Source organism: Trichosurus vulpecula, chromosome 6, assembly GCF_011100635.1.
Source record: "Trichosurus vulpecula isolate mTriVul1 chromosome 6, mTriVul1.pri, whole genome shotgun sequence".
NCBI classification, from domain to species: domain Eukaryota; kingdom Metazoa; phylum Chordata; class Mammalia; order Diprotodontia; family Phalangeridae; genus Trichosurus; species Trichosurus vulpecula.
This window is the reverse complement of record NC_050578.1, coordinates 68,667,122-68,684,608: the sequence shown is the minus strand read 5'-3', so window position 1 is coordinate 68,684,608 and position 17,487 is coordinate 68,667,122. Positions and strand designations below refer to the sequence as shown.

The 17,487-nt window shown below is 35.9% G+C and overlaps 1 protein-coding gene across 2 annotated transcripts in view; it reads left to right on the top strand.

Moving 5' to 3' along the window:
- PPM1K (protein phosphatase, Mg2+/Mn2+ dependent 1K) overlaps window positions 1–17,095 on the top strand; it is a 32,398-nt gene extending 15,303 nt beyond the window's left edge. For both annotated transcript variants that reach the window (XM_036764149.1, XM_036764148.1), the window contains exons 4-7: window positions 3,385–3,550; window positions 3,736–3,880; window positions 14,740–14,874; window positions 16,534–17,095. In XM_036764149.1, the coding sequence (XP_036620044.1) occupies window positions 3,385–3,550; window positions 3,736–3,880; window positions 14,740–14,874; window positions 16,534–16,665 (578 nt within the window). In that variant the 3' untranslated portion in view covers window positions 16,666–17,095. The remainder of the gene's footprint in view (window positions 1–3,384; window positions 3,551–3,735; window positions 3,881–14,739; window positions 14,875–16,533) is intronic.
- Window positions 17,096–17,487: the final 392 nt, after the last annotated feature.

The following is a 17,487-nucleotide window of genomic DNA, read 5'->3' as shown; positions in this document are numbered from 1 at the left end:
ACATATTGCAAGATCTTGGTCATATAGTAATAATGCTAAGGGAAAAAATGAGAATTTTTCTTTTATGTTAAAGGTTAAACCAAAATGGGTGCTGATTCAGCATATTTTGTGATTTTTTTTTTTTCTGTGACTATAATAGATAATTAATTTCTAGAAATGTACTCAAATCCTAGGGTTTGGGGTCTGTGAAACTAGTTTGGGTAGAATTGAAGCGCTTTTGAACTTTTTTGATAGAAGATATGCCAGTAAAATTTAATTACTTAGTTTCTGAAACTTCGGTACTGTAGGCTCAGCCTGTCACTCACATATGTGAGGGCCACATGTTGACTTTAAACAAAGGAAAGGAGTATCTTTGGCAGATTGCATCTGAATCTGCCATTCAGTCATTTATCTGGCCTTTAATTTGTTGGTAGAAGCTATTGAAGCATTTCTATTTTAATGATCCAATCACGTTACAGGTAGAGTAGTGGTAATCAAATACAAGTTAAATTTAAAGTCTACTGTTTAAAAATTTATCACTTTCAAGTGGGAATTTTAGGTTTAATTAAAAAGCAAGTAAGTACTTATATTAATACTGTTTTCTTAGCACTTTTTTGTTCAGTTGTTTCAGTCATGTCCAACCCTTTGTGACCCTGTTTAGGGTTTTCTTGACAAAGATACCGGAGGGGTTTGCCATTTCCTTTTCCAGTGGATCCATTTTGTTAGGCAATCAGAGGTTAAGTGACTTGCCCAAAGTCACACAGCTAGGAAGTCTCTAAGGCTGACTTCAGGCCCAGAAGTGTATCCACTGAGCCACTGACTATCTCCCGTTCTTAGCATATAGCATGCTTTATTTAGCTTTACAGAAATAGAATTTTTTTTTGAATAACCCAGAAGTTCCATTTTGACTTTCGACTTTCACAGTAGAAAGGGACCATCTAGGTCCTGTAATCTAAACTTTGCCCAATGGATGACTGGTCTATGACCATTCCAAAAACAAAGGATAAAATGTGAAGATGATTAAAACTTTTAATGTCATTTAATTGCTGTTTCATAAAATGCAGATTGAAAATGTAGTTCTAAATACAAGTTTTCTGCTTTATATTTCAATTAAAGCTGTCTTGTTTTAAAAAAAAATTGAAATTTGGTCCAAAATTAATCAAGGTGATTTTAAAAAAATATTTGAAAAACAGTCATTATTCAATTGCTCCTTAATCAGTCACTTCAAACAAGCCATTTCATCTTCCCTAAAGGCCCTTTAATACCAAAATCACATTTGTTTGTTAGCTTCTACAATGTACAAATTATGTAAATATCAACATATACTTATATAAAATATATAAACTGCCTCAATGAAATTAAATCATTTACTTGTTACTTCAGAGTCAAGTATTTCACCAAATACTTTAAATCTGCTTTAATAAACCTGCTTTAAATAAACCATTTAGATTACTACTGGTCCACTTTGCTTTTTAAATCTTATTTTTATTGATATATTTTACTTTAATGTCATTTCTTTTTTAACAACACATTTCCTTTTAAAATAATTTTGTTGATTCTTCCTTTTGTATCATGACAATTTCTCCCCATATCTTGCTCCTTCCCCTTCTGAGAAAACCATGCATAACTGATCAATACGTTGAAGAAGTCTGGAAATATGTGTGATATACAACACTTGTGGACATCCTACCTCTTCAAATTCTTGGAGTCAGGGTGTCTTCTTATATTTCTTCTTTCAAGCCATCCTTGTTCTTTTTAATTTCTCAACATTCGCTTTGGTTTTATTTTGTTTTGTTTCTGTGGTCATTCTTTCCATTTACATTGTTATAGTCACTATGTATAGTGTTTCCTTGGCTGTGCTTCCTTTACTCTGTATCTGTTTATGCAGCTCTTCAGTACTTCTCTATGTATCACATTTATTGCTTTTGCACAGTAATATACTATGCCATTACATTCATGTACCACAATTTGTTTAGCCATTCCCCAATCAATGGGCATCTACCTTGCTTACAATTCTTTATCACAAAAGTGCTGCTATTAATATTTTGGTATGTGATAGGTATGGCCATTTTATCCATGGCCTCCTTTAGGTACAAGCCTAATAATAGAATCTCTAAATCAGAAGGTATGGATTTTGAAATCACGTTATTTGCATAATTCCACATTGTTTTCCAATATGGTTGTGATGAATCACATCCCTAACAACAATGCACAAGTGTCCTGTCCTCCTACCACCCCTCCAGCCATGACTGTTCCCATATCACCTACAATTCTGAATCAGTCCTTACTCCCTCCCTAACAAATTAAGTCATCCCTTGAATAAAGAATTTTTAAAAAGCTGCTTTATTCTTTAGCTCATTACTTCATGATAATCTTACTTTACAGCAAGGCTCAATGAGATTTTAAAAGTTCTTTACCAAACCCAACATTCTTTTCTCTAATAATCAAGGAGAGAAGACAACACAAGAGAGACACTGTTAAAAGTGAAGTAAACTAAAAAGGAAAAGGAAAATAAAGCTCAAATTATCATTGTGTTTAATCTGAGAATATTAATAATTTTGCAAAAGGCTAGGGCAAGGTAGCAGCAGGTATTTTAGACATATAGTGCTGGGTGTCTTCTGGATTAACACTGACTCTCTAGAAATTTGAGGGATTCATCTTTTTAAATAGAATGACAACTATAATGTCAGTTGCTAAATTGGTAGGAATGCTCTAGAGAAAGCATGTTGGGGCCTTTTCTTGTTCATAGGACAGTTTTTTATTAGTAGCATTTGATAAAATTACAAAAGTTGTGTCAAGGCACCATATAAAAGTAGATGTGCACATGCAGATTGACTCTCCTTAGTATATCTTAACTTAAATTTTATATTTTCATATTTTATATTTATATCTTATGTATTTATTTTATACTATTTATTTTATTTATATTTATATTTTAACAGTGTCAGACTGAGGTGTGGGTCCCACATATTAGAGAAAAGGCCTCTTAACAAAATGGGCCCATGATGGTCTTACCCAGCCTAATGCTTAAAGTTTATCCTGGTATTGGAATTTTCTGAAATTCAAATTAACTGCACTTTATTTAAATAGATATGAACTTTGAGGGAGAAAAGATAATAAATTGTAATACTTAACAGTCTAACACAGGTTTTTTTTTCTAATTTCAATTTCATTTTTCTTCACTGTGTGAAACCTTGTCACTGAATCACTTAGCTCATGCATGCTTTCACTTCTTACCTTGTTTTTGCACAGCTCCAGATAAATTAGCATGCTATGTTTCTGTGATTATTTGACTTAAAAATTTTCAGCAAAAAATTACCATATATATGTATGTGTGTATACATATATATGTATGTTCAAATTGTCACTATCACTAATTTATACCCCTGTATGTGATATTTGCAGGCACTTTGCTGATTTCTGGGACCACTGCAACAGTAGCCCTGTTGAGGGATAGTATTGAGCTGGTCATAGCTAGTGTTGGGGATAGCCGTGCTCTCTTATGTAGAAAAGGAAAGCCCATAAAGCTGACCACAGACCACACTCCAGAGAGAAAAGATGAAAAAGAAAGGTACTGCCTCCATCGTTTTGGGTTGTTTTTTCTTTTTTTTGGTAGAAATACTGGTTTGCATTTAAATAAAAGTTTCTCTCCTATGTTGAATCATGGCCTTTGACAAATGGTAAGCTTTTTGGAGTGAGTTGAAGTAATATTAGCCTGCCCTTTTCATTAAATTTTAAATTTTCCTCCATGGAAAGGATCAAGAAATGTGGTGGCTTTGTAGCTTGGAACAGTTTGGGACAGCCTCATGTGAATGGCAGGCTTGCAATGACGAGGAGCATTGGAGATTTGGATCTCAAAAACAGTGGTGTGATAGCAGAACCTGAAACAAAAAGGATAAAGGTAAGCTACTGCTTGATTGCATGAGGGGTGCATTCATTGGACTGAAATAAAGAGAAACCCATTAAAATTTTTTCAAGAGTAGGAATTTCAATGAAGTGCCTATGTTAAGAGAGAATGGAAAGACCTGAAAAATTATTTAAAGAAAAGTTGGTACTTTTGCATGGCCTATGTACAGAAATGGTGATAGATTTATCCAGTTACTCAAGGATGTTTGCTTACGTGTTTGGTTCTTGTTATTTCTAACAAGGGTAGGCTCCTTGTTGATAACTGAAGCCTCCAGCCTGGTACCACTTTTAATTCAGTTCAACAACTCTATGTTTATTAAGCACCTACTTTGTGCCAGGCATTACAGGTTCAAAAACAAAATAGTCCCTGCCCTGAAGAAGCTTATTTTCTGTTATATAAATCTGCTGTCAAATCTTCTGTCAAATCCTGAAATAAGTCAAACTCATAAGTGGAAGAAAAGGTCCAATGGGAGAGGACTTGGCCCCTTGTTGGCAGTAGGGCTTCCAGAAGCTCACACCCAGGGATGGTAAAATACAATCTCTAATGTATCCCACCACTGCCACCATTAAATGTCAAGTCCTGAAAGAAATCAAACTCTTAAGTGGAAGGAAAGGCGTCTTTAATTGAGATAAAGAGGGTCATGAGCCAGGGTCACACCATATATTTGAGTACATCAGTGTCCACCAAGGAAATTTACAGAAAGGTAAGTAAGGAATACAGTAAGGAGGAAAAAGTGTTGGCGGGGGAGGTGTCATATGAAGAACAAGGCTTGGTCATGAAGCTCCAGCTGTCCTTGGCAATCCGAGCAAAAAGCCCCACTTCCTTGTTACCCTTCAAGATTCAATTTTACCCAAAACTTAGTGAGGAGGCAAGGACACTTTGGAGTCACTTTTGGGGACTTAAACAATATTAAAATTAATTTTCCTATCATTCCCCTCCTCTGATTTGCTGAGAGACATCATCTTCTCAGTGAGTAACCGGCTGTTATAGCAAACATTTAACATTGTAGCAGGAGGGGGAGAGAGACTGACCAATGAATTGACAGGAGCCACTGGGGGCAGTCCCTTTTGGTAAGCTGGCCTATGGGAAAGGAAGGATAATCCACTCCCACTTTCTGTTTCATCATTCCATCATATCTTAGGGCTTGGAAGTCTCATACAGCTGTCTGGTTTTTGAGAGTATCTCTTGATGCAATCTTCTGGCCCTCTGGAAGCCTCTTGGAATACGTGGGGTCTCAGAGCAGCTTCTAGCAGGTTTGCTTCTCCAATTCAGGTTACTCGTAGAGATTACATTTCTGTCAAAATCTCTTGCAAAATAGATCTTAATACCATTTAATACAGTCACTTTAAGTTTGCTTTGCCAATAACCAGATCATGTGGCAAAAACTAGTTCAAATCCTATAACTCTGATGAGAACATCAAATTAGGAACCTTCAGACCAAAGAATTTATACATTGTTCCATACCCCTTGCTGCTCAGATCCTTATCTAAACCAGATACTTGATTTAGATCCTTTTTAGCAACAGGCTAAAGGGAGACTAAAAGAATTTATGAGGATCTAGCTTGTAGAATGAGCCCTTCTGGTTAGGAATTTGATACTTGTCATTTGATACAATGTCATTATGTAGGCTAAGGCTAAAAAAAAAGTTTTTTCTCTTAAATTGGCATTAACTTTACCACCGTTTAACTTATAGCGATTATCTTTTTTATTTTTTTACCTCAGATTCAAGTCCCAGAAAGGGAAGGGACTTAATGAAAGTTGGCAAATTGTTATGTTGATATATTTAGGAAATTCAAATACAAATGGAAAAATCAGAAAATTCTGGACCCAGTTTTTTATTTGACATGTATAGATAGCTGATCTTGTTATAATTGTTTCTTTTTTTTAAAACAAAATTTTCATTCTAGCTGTTTACTTCATCATTTATTCTTATTTACTTTTAGCTGCTCATTCCCCTTCTCAGGAGGATGAGCTGCTAAGAAACTAATCCTACATAGGAGCACTAGGTAATGGTATTCTGTAGGTACATCACAAATGAATTTACCTAAGAAACCCTTACGTTGCTCCAGTTATAACCAAAAGCTGTGATGGGGTGTATTCCAGATTGTGTCAAATGAGTTGTATATAGTAAACTATGTTCAGTTACTAATCATGTTCAGACTAGTTAGGTATTATGCCTACATAGACCACTGCTTTCAAATCCGCTGCAAATTCTTGAGTAATTCACTTGCATTTCAAAGCACGCTCTATATACAAGTGTTAATCCCACTTTAAATAATAACTCAGAGTAAAATTGAATGTCTCTTTAAGGTAACACAAGATAGACCATAAGTCATTCTTTTCTTAAGATAACTAATTGTGCTGAAATTATTTTCCTTAATTCAGAACAGAAAATATCTAAGATACTAACCTCACTAAATAATAGAATTATATCTTGTTTTCACAGATCCTTACATTATCGCCTAATACCATGCTGTGCCATTATGAGATATTTAAAGGACCTTATCTTATACAGAGATAGATCTATAACTATATCTATCTATATATCTATATCTACATACCTATACCTATGTCTATGTTTATATCTATATCTATCTGTCTATCTATCTATCTATATAAAACTAGCAACAGACAACTGACAAGGACAAATTCTCATCCACTTAATTGTTCAGCATATGATCTTGACTGTAGTCTCAGATTAAAAATAGTGAGAGCTGCTAAGGTATTGCAGCCACAAGATTCATCATAAAAATCACAGCTTCACTTGCCCTAGTAGAGAGCTTTGCTATTAGAGGCAGAAGCAGTGACATGATTATGTATAACCATATCAATAGCGGTCCTCCAGATCTAAGCGTGAGGACTCAGAATGACTCAACACATGTATTAGAATAGTATAAGCACAAGTATAAGGCAAGACACACAGCTAGGCTCAGAATTAACCAGGTGGGAAGATTTCTTGTAGGGGAAGATGAATTAGAAGGGTCTAGCCTTAGTCTTCCCAACGTCACCCTCCCAAGTTTTATTCCCAGGAACAGATATTCACTGGCTTTAGATCTCAGATGTCACTCCCATTGCATTGCTGGCATTTTTTCTTGAAGAAGCGAGACATTGGCTGAAGGACACAGCAAACCTAAAAACGAAGCTCAGAAAAGATATTCAGAATCTCAAAAGGTTTCACCCCAAACAGCAAAGTCTCACTGATCACAGTAGGTCTGGACACAATTGTTATCAGTGTTCTCAAGTCGTTGCAATAAATTAGCTAGCAAATAAAAAATTATCAGTCTTCTAGAAAAAAATCACAAAATATTTTACTTAACATTCCTTTCTATTAGTATTTCTCCTTCTCAAAAGGCAGCATAAAATTCATCCTGATGTAAAATGGTAGTCCTTAGAATCTAATGAAAGAATACTATTTTGTAAGTACACGTAAATAGTGTGTATATGATAAGCCTCCAGATTGACATGTCTATCTTTTAGTCAACCCTTAAGGCAAAAATAAATCTTTAAGACTGGAGTTTGTTAAGACTAAGTTAAAATGTAACTTCAGTACAGACCTTTCCAGATATAACTTCATAACTAAACAAATACCTAATTACCACCCCACTGTTATAAAGCTTGTTTGCAGTGGGGGTGGAAATTCATTTTTCTAAGTGGATAGCCAGTAAAACTTCCTCTTCACTCTAGATGAACTGCAAGTTTCCAGTTTCTTAAATTGTACTTTGGAATATTAATGGTTTTCAAACATTTACTTTTCCTCTAACAGTTCAGCTCATAATGTAGCAACATCCAGATTAGAAGGGAAGCTTCGTTCCTAATAGTATATCTACACAACATTGTAAACAATATTATGAATTTGAAACATGAAACACAATTCATTTCCATTCAGATGCCCTTAATTCAGTTGAATGCATCTCCCAATTACCTTACACAGGAAATCATACTGAACAGATTTAAGTGGAGCTTACGTAAATAGATCTGACATAAACTTTCTCATTCTAACTGGGTGTGCTAGGTATTTTCACCACTGTAGCTCCAGGTTTAAGCATCATAGAACTTATACCAAGTCACTAGCAGAGTTGAAACAAATTTATAACTATGTCAAACACCTTATCAGATAAAACAACAAAGGTTTTTTTTCTTTTCTCATTTTTGTAATCTGAAATAAAATACTCTTAACAAAGATAGTAGCCTTTAGACAACTCTTTAACAACTGAATTTATAACCAAACAGTATTGATGAGAATTTATTTTCCTATCTCTATTGGTGTTGCAAAGTTTCACACTATAGAGATGTATTTAATTTGGCATTGGCAGTACTAGGCAGTACAAATCAAGCTTTGCCAAATTAAATTCACAACTATTAACTCTTTTCTGATAGAAATTTACAAAAGGGTAAAACAGAGACAGGTTTCCTAGCTAGGTATCCTTTATTGTGGTCTGTTGGCCCAGCTTCTGGGGAAGAGTGAGGGTACAATACATTTTTATAAGCACAAAACTAAGAACAGAATAGAAATTTCATCAGAGAGCGAGAATAAATTCAATTACTCCGATCTATTTTTCAGTCTCACTTTATAATTTCAATTATTTAGTATTCTATTTTACACAAGGCTATTTATCCCAAGCATTTCATGTTATGGGTCCACTATTTCCAGCCAATCCACTGCCAAAAGTTTTAAAAGTGGCAGTAATTTACAATGAACACACTAAAGAGCCAATTGCAATTTAGTTAAAATCTGGGTTCTGCAATCTCAGAAAGAACCCATTGCTTATCAGTTTACTCCTAGCCCTCTATAACTCTCTATTGACTTTAAATCAAGCTGCAGTTTTTATTAGTTTACATTAAGTTTCTAACAACCCTTCCACTTAAAGTTAGACTTCTTCTGACCTTCCCAATGTACTTAAGCCTTTTCATTTTTATATATCTTGTGGTTTGAAAAACCAAAACCTTCTTTATTACCTTCCATATTATTCCCTCAGGCCTTTCTCATTTCTCTCTTTCTAGATTTCCAAAACTGTTACTCAAACTATGCAACTTTCCTTGCTCAAATTGTACATTTTAACCATATCCCAGGCTATATTCACTCCACAGAGTATGGCCTTCATAATTTTAACACATATTGTTGTTAAACCCAATGACTTAATAAAACCTTACTTTCCCAAGCTGCTTAGTTAATTTTAACCCTGATGATTTTCTTCACTAATTTTACAATCACAATTATACTCTGTTGCTTGATTAATTTACAATTCAGGTATCCTCTAGGACAGGCATGGGGAACTTGTGGGCCTTGAAGCCACATGTGGTTCCCCACCCCTCCTCTAGGAGATTAAACCATCTCAAGTCTCTCTCAGTTTTCCGAAATGGAGATAGAAATCTGCACTGTCTGTCCCTAGTCCCAGTATGTGAAGAAGTTTGTGGGGAAAATCTCTTTAAAAATCCATTAAGATGTCATCCCTTCATATTCAACTCACCCTGTGCCCTTTGTGTGTGTGTGTATATACACATACATATACCTACATATATACACACATAGACACACATATATGTATATATATGTTTACACACACACACACATTATATATATATATATATAATATATATATGCATATATAATATATATGCATATTCCTTTCAGCTACCATGATACTGAGGTCTCATGAATCATACACATCATCTTTCTATGTAGGAATGTAAACAAAACAGTTCAACTTTAGTAAGTCCCTTATGATTTCTCTTTCTTGTTTACCTTTTCATGCTTCTCTTGATTGTTGTGTTTAGAAGTCAGATTTTCTATTCAGCTCTGGCCTTTTCACTGAGAAAGCTTGAAAGTCCTCTATTTTATTGAAAGTCCATATTTTGCCTTGGAGCATGATACTCAGTTTTGCTGGGTAGGTGATTCTTGGTTTTAATCCTAGCTCCATTGACCTCCAGAATATCATATTCCAAGCCCTTCAGTCCCTTAGTGTGGAAGCTGCCAGATCCTGTGTTATCCTGATTGTTTTCCCACAATATTCAAATTGCTTCTTTTTGGCTGCTTGCAGTATTTTCTCCTTGACTTGGGAGCTCTGAAATTTGGCGACAATGTTCCTAGGAGTTTTCTTTTTGGGATCTACTTGAGGAGGTGATCGGTGGATTCTTTCAATTTCTATTTTACCCTCTGGCTCTAGAATATCAGGGCAATTGTCCTTGATAATTTCTTGAAAGATGATATCTAGGCTCTTTTTTTGATTATGGCTTTCAGGTAGTCCAGTCATTTTTAAATTATCTCTCCTGGATCTATTTTCCAGGTCAGTGGTTTTTCCAATGAGATATTTGACATTGTCTTCCATTTTTTCATTCCTTTGGTTCTGTTTGATAATATCTTGATTTCTCATAAAGTCACTAGCTTCTACTTTAAAAAAATAAAATCAATTTAAGGGATAAGAGAGGAATATATTGAGAAAGGGAGAAAGGGAGAGATAGAATGGGGTAAATTATCTCACATAAAAGTGGCAAGAAAAAGTGGTTCTGTAGGAAGGGAAGAGGGGGCAGGTGAGGGGGAATGAGTAAATCTTGCTCTCATCGGATTTGACCTGAGGAGGGAATACCATACATACTCAATTGGGTATCTTACCCCACAGGAAAGAAGGAGGAAGAAGATAAAAAAGGGGGGATGATAGAAGGGAGGGCAGACAGGGGGAGGAGGTAATAAAAACCAAACATTTCGAAAAGGGACAGGGTCAAGGGAGAAAATTCAATGAAGGGGGATAGGTTAGGAAGGAGCAAAATACAGTTAATCTTTCACAACGTGAGTATTGTGGAAGGGTTTTACAAAATGATATGCGTATGGCCTATGTTGAATTGCTTGCCTTCTTAGGGAGGGTGGGAGGGGAGGGAAGAGGGGAGAGAATTTGGAACTCAAAGTTTTAAAAACAGACGTTCAAAAACAACAACAACAAAAAAAGTTTTTTCATGCAACTAGGAAATAAGATACACAGTCATTGGGGCATAGAAATTTATCTTGCCCTACAAGAGAAGGGAAAAGGGGATGGAAGGGGAGTGGGGTGACAGATGGGAAGGCTGACTGGGGAATGGGGCAACCAGAATATACGCCATCGTGGAGTGGGGGGAGGGTAGAAATGGGGAAAAAATTTGTAATTCAAACTTTCGTGAAAATCAATGCTGAAAACTAAATATATTAAATAAATTTTAAAAAAAATTTTTAAAAAATCCATTAAGATGTTCTTAGTAGTTACAAAATCTTTTAGGAGGCCTGCAGTGGCTAATATTTCTGTTCAAGTACAGGAGTGGGGTTTTGGGTTCTCCCAGCCCTTAACAGCTTACAGAGGGCTTGACTGTGCATTTAACAGTCAAGTTATGTTATGTGGTCTACAAAGATCAACTCAAAGCATTGTTCCAAATTAAAATCATACTTCTTCTCTTTTCTGCTTACTTACCCTTCACTGTTCAGAACTAGGAGAGGGTTAATACTTAATGATTCATCGGTCAAGAAAGAGAGTTGTATTTTTCAATTCATACCAACATTTCCTATACAGTTTTTACAAGGGTGATATACATTGCATACATAAATTGATGAAATTCTAAATTGATTGCATTTAAGGTCACCATTGAGAAACCTTGATCACAGCATGCCTTAAAGGACAAAAAGCTCATTTTTAAGTTTTAAACATATTGCCCTGATATCAGATGTTGGGTGGGTAATTGTAGGGAACAGAATAGCCAGACAGTTCTCCAGATTTAAATTGAACATAATCTACAAACTTTAGTTTTGGAATCCAAATCATTTTCCAATTAAAGTTTTAGCCTTTAGCAGGAAGAAGAAGCAGGAAGATTAATTACTCTCTAGCTGCTGCTTCTCTGAGTTAAAAACAAAATTTCTTTCCACACTTGGCTTTAGTTAGTCTGTTAGCATTTGTTATGTTTCTATTGGATACTTTATCGATAGAAATAGTAGTTATTCAGTCTTCTAAAATTGGTGGGAAAAGAGGGTGAGAGGGGAACACCTGGAGAAAAACTGGGGCTGAGAGCTTGGGGCCTGAACTCTGTCCAATTTCTGCCCCTCTTTTTCCTTCTCTCGTCCATCCTTTTCGTCATAGAAACTGTATACTGCAGCATACTTGATGTGCTCGATAGGCATACTATGCCAATTAAGGTAACAGTTATAGAAATGTTTTTAACAAATGGGTACAGATAATATGAGCATCTCATAGACTAAAGGGATCCAGCCTCACGTATAGGTTAGCACTTTTCCATAGCCTATTATAAAAGTCGTTAGGATTCTCTCCCTCTTGTACTGTCTCCTGTAACTTCATCAAACCTAGCAACGTTACTTCTCCAGGTGGAGAGATCAGGAGACAAGGGTTTGTATCATCTAATAAAAAATCACATTATCCTGGTTAGACAAAGGGGAGAAGTACTTAGATGCTCTAATTGCTTTTCCATTTTCTGTTCTCTCTGGCACATTTAAGGAAATCCCATTGGCTATGCTGTTTTTGGTGGTCTTAGTTCCCATTACATGTAAAAATTCTTAAGCTCACTTGGGCTTTAATCTTTCAGTTTAATTTCTAACTTGTTCTCTTGAGCAGCCAAAATTTCCCTCTGAGGGGCCATGTGGCTTAGCATGGGTGGGAGAAATGATTTTAAACATAAATAATATGACAAAAAAGACACAGAAGTACTTTATTGGCCAAGTCTTCCTCCTTACCCCTAGAGATTTAAGTCCCTGCCAACAGGACAGGTGGGTCCAAACCTCCATCCTGCTAGGCTTTCTCCTGAAACGTGTATTTGAAAAGCACGTAGAAGCACATAACAAACACAGTCCTAGTAACAGACAGAATTCTGCTCTCAGTTTGGGTTACTTGCTGTCTCTAATCACACACACAGAAATACAAACAGTATACTTAACACTCCACAAAGGCAGACAAAAAGACTGCAGCTTCCTTAAAAGGGAGTAAGGGGCAGCTAGGTGGTGCAGTGAGTAGAGCAGCAGTCCTAGAGTCAAGAGGACCTGAGTTCAACTCTGACCTCATACACTTGACACACTAGCTGTGTGACCTTGGGCAAATCACTTAACCCCACTTGCCCTGCCCTCCCCCCTCCAAAAAAAATAATAATTGAGTATGTACACAAGAGAGGTCTTTTTAGGTCAAATTCTGGGGAAAACACGCATAATAATGCTAATAGAGAAATATAGATTGATTCTTGAGTGCCTCCTTAGGTTTTTCATGTCTCTTGAGATACTCTATTTGTGTTTCATTGTCTTTCTTTTGAGATTCCAATTGGCCTAATCCTTCGTGGAGGAGAAATATTTTAAATTCAGCCTCCTTCTTTTCAATTTTGAATTTTTAAATGTTTTCTTGATGGGATGAAAGCCTAGACTCTGTTTCCCTCTTAACAGCTTCTAATAGCCACCGATTAAAGGAGTCCTATTCAGAGTGTTTGATTTTTGGCCTTGCCTTATCAAGGGACATCTTTAAATAGTTGATTTTATCCTTACCAAAGGAACCCCACTGTAGCCAGCAGTTTTGGGGGATCAGATCCTAGAACTTGCAAGCATCCAAACTACTGCAAAGCCATTTAACTGGTTGCAATCCTCTTAAGGGGTCAGGGGCAGATGAAATTGGTCTCTACCAGTAATCTCCATTAAAGAGGGGACTCAACTAAAAAATGACAGGAGTTTAGATTTAGGTGGAACTAGGTATTTACTGGTCCAGTGGGTGGGGACTTTAGGTCTATGCTGGCATTAGGGCATCTAGAAGCACATTCCAAGAACCGATAAGATAAAATTTCTATTTATACCATTAAATATCAAGTCTTGAAATAAATCAAACTCATAGGTGGAGAGAAAGGCATCTTTAATCAAGATAAAGAGGGTCGTGAGCCTGGGCACCCATATATTTTAGTACATCGATGTCCACCAAGAAAACTTAAAGAAGAGTTTTCAGGAGGGAGTGGGAGTGGGGTTGGGGGGAGGGGTTGTCATTTGAGGAATGAGGTCTAGTCATGAGGCTATATGACTATGGACAAGGTAAGTCACTTAACCTGTTTGAGACTCAACTTTCCCATTTTTAAAATAATAGATGAACTACTCAAGTCATAGGATTGTTATGAAAGTCAAATGAGAAAATATATTTGTGAAGTGCTTTGCAAACCTTATGTTGTATATAAATGGTAGCTAGTAGCAAGCAGATGATGTAGTATTTATGGTTATACTTAACTCTTGTCATTTGTATCACAGATGCTGCTCTGTTACTGATATCTGATGAAGTAAAATTAAGGCTCATAGATAAATCCTTCATACTGTATTGCAGTGCTGCCCAGATTGTTTTACAAATGCTGTAATAATTTGAGAAAAAAATTTACATGAGAATTTTGTTGTATATTTGAAAGAAATAACAAGTTGTGCATAGTAGATTTGCAGTTCCATGTGTAATCATCTCGTTATTGTACTATGTTATGGAAATGTTTGTTTTATTCCATAAATTAAAAATAAGATAAATTTTTAAAAAGAAGTTATGTGATCTAATTAGGAAAGCATGGCACATGATTATGAATGGCATTTATATAAATTGAAAAAAAAATACCAAGAAGGAAAGGAAGGCAAGGGAAAGGAGAAAGGGAAGGAAGGAAGGGTAGAAGGGTGCAGGGGTGGGGAGTGGTATAATTTTTTTTTCTGCCTGGAAAAATAGACATTTACTCCTCTGCCTTCTCAATTATATTGTTCTGATTGATGTCAAGGAATAAAAAGTATTTTTAAAAAGTTACTGTAATTGTCTACTCAACAGCAAAGTGTGTCAGTATTCACTGTCGTTCTCAAGTAAACTCTGCTTGACAATTGTGTTTGGGTTTATTTGTAGCTGCAGCATGCTGACGATAGCTTCCTGGTCCTCACTACAGATGGAATTAACTTCATGGTGAATAGTCAAGAGATTTGTGACTTTGTCAATCAGTGCCATGATCCCAACGAAGCAGCCCATGTTGTAACTGAGCAGGTAATGCGGCAGAATGACTTTAGTTCTATTTTCAAGGGAAATTATTTGAGAACAGCTTGTGTGAGACAGCTAAAATTGGAAGTCTTGGCATAGAATAAATGAATTTTATGTTTTTGTGCCAACCTGGGATTTCATTAATGTAAAGAACTTCTGGTGGGGAAACCCCCTCTACCATTCTAGCTGAGCCACTTCTACATAACATAAGTTCATAGAACTAGCTCCCTTGGCACTGAGAGATAATAAAGATATCATGTGTCAAAGGCACAACTTTAGTCCGCTTCTGGTTTCTCTGACTGCCACATGAACTTTCAAGGACAAGAAAATTTTCTCTTATGTTTCAATGTAATTTTTTCTTTCCAAGGTTACTTGTATAAAATTGTACGTTCTACTTTGATGATAGCCATTATGTGGGGAAACATTTTTCCTTTTACAGGTTTTAATTTGACACGTTTTGCTTGTTTACATTTTAGAGCTATAAGAAGTTTTAGAACTCCTCTAGGCCACTTCCTTCAGTTTACAGAGGGATAAACTGAAGCCCAGAGAGGTTCAGTGATTAGCACAAAGTCACACAGCTAGCTAGCGCCAGAACCAAGACCTAGAATTCTGTGGTCCTGACTTGAGCTGTTGCCCCTAAACCAGGCTGTCCTCCTTAGGAAAGTCCTATAAGCTAGGTATGGATATCTCATGCATCAGTCACTAAAGGGGATCACTGAACAGTAAAGAATGTATGCCATTCATTAAAAATTCTACCCTACTCTATTATGGCTATGAATTATGTAAAACTAATATACCAATTTTGGAAAATATTAATTAAGCAGTTAACTAGCAATAATTTTGTTTGATTTCTTAGAAATTAGAAGGATTTTCAGGGAATGATTCGAGTGACTCAAATATGTTAAGCTGCCTGTTCCTTCCTAGCTCTTGGCTACTTCCTAGTTAGATGAAGTTGCTAGTTAAATATGATATCGCTGTGTATGAAATTGGAAACACGAACATATTGGTGATTCACCCACTTAGGGTTATGTTAATGGATGTGGCTCATTTGAAGTATACTAGATGTATATCTAATACAGTGCCAACCACCTCCTGTGGTTCTGAATCATGTATTATTTGAATTAATCCCTGACAATCAAGTTACAAATGCCAAAAAGATAATTGTATGCTTTTTGTACCTATGTTAGAAAAATAAACAACCACCATAAGTTCGATCTCATTATCAAAGTTATCTTGAAGTCAGTGAGTGGTAATGGAGTCTAGTGTAAACACCACTGCATTTAGAAGCCAGGTTTCTGGGTCCACCCCTTAATTACTCATGTGACCTTGTACAAATGCCTGCTTCTCTACATCTGTTTCTCTATCTGTAAAATGAGGGGGTTGGATTAGATGGCCTTTGAGGTTCCTTTCTGCTCTATCTCTGATCCTCTGATGCCTTCTGCTTCTGGCATGCACAATTATTTTAACCAGTTGGGTCAAATTTGTTCACTAATACGTGGCTCAAAAATAGCAAAAGTATTTGAGAACAGTTGAACCAGTGACTGAGCTTAGAACTGCCAGTCATCCAAAGAGCAAGTATGTACTTAAAATACATCTACAATAGTTAAGGTTCTTTGTGTGGATTGTAATTTCCTGTGTTTGTTTTTCTTCTACCAAATGCTATAGGCAATACAGTATGGTACTGAAGATAATGGTACTGCAGTAGTAGTGCCTTTTGGTGCCTGGGGAAAATACAAAAACTCGGACGTCAGCTTCTCATTCAGCAGAAGCTTTGCCTCAAGTGGACGCTGGGCCTGATAGCTTGGGTCAGATGTTTCTCTATGACTGATGTCTACTGAGCATCATAGGAAACTGAACTAGATTCAAAAAGGAAAAAAGGACTGATACCAGGATCATCTTGTGAATCAATAAATTTATTATCCATTTCCATGTATTGTTCATAAGTATCATGGTTATCATCTGTGAGCTTTAACTCAACTTGTTTGGCATAACAGTATGGGTAAAGGATCTCATTTAAAAAAAAACAAGAAAGGGTTTGATCTAACTGTGTTAATCATTTTATTTATTTTTCGGACTACTAGGCAGCTCTTGGTTTTCAATTATTTTTTTCTGCACAAGATGAAATCTAACTTTATCATGTTTCATTGTTTATTTGGATGTGTTCTTGGTTTCTGGGGTGTGTGTATGTATATGTGTGTGTTTTAACAAATAAACAATGGTATGTATACATGTAGCTTTTTTTAAATACTCCACTAATTACCAAATATTGATAACAGTAAGTGCAGAAAATCCAGGCCTTCTCATACCTGCTTTTTAAAATTCTGGCCCAGTAACTAACTGGCTATTGGAACTGAAAAAAAAAATTAAAATTATTGACATTGAAAATGATTCAAATTGGAAGGAAACTATGATATTATATAAACTAAACTATGATATTATATAAGCCCAGTTACATGTTTATGAACAGTGGGCCTGTGGCTTTTTAATATACTTGGTATTTTATTTTCCCCAATTACATGCAAAAACGGTTTTTAATATTCGTTTAAAAAACTTTTGAATTCCAAATTCTCTTCCTTCCTACCTCCCCACCACCCTCATTGAGAAGGCAAACAATTCGAT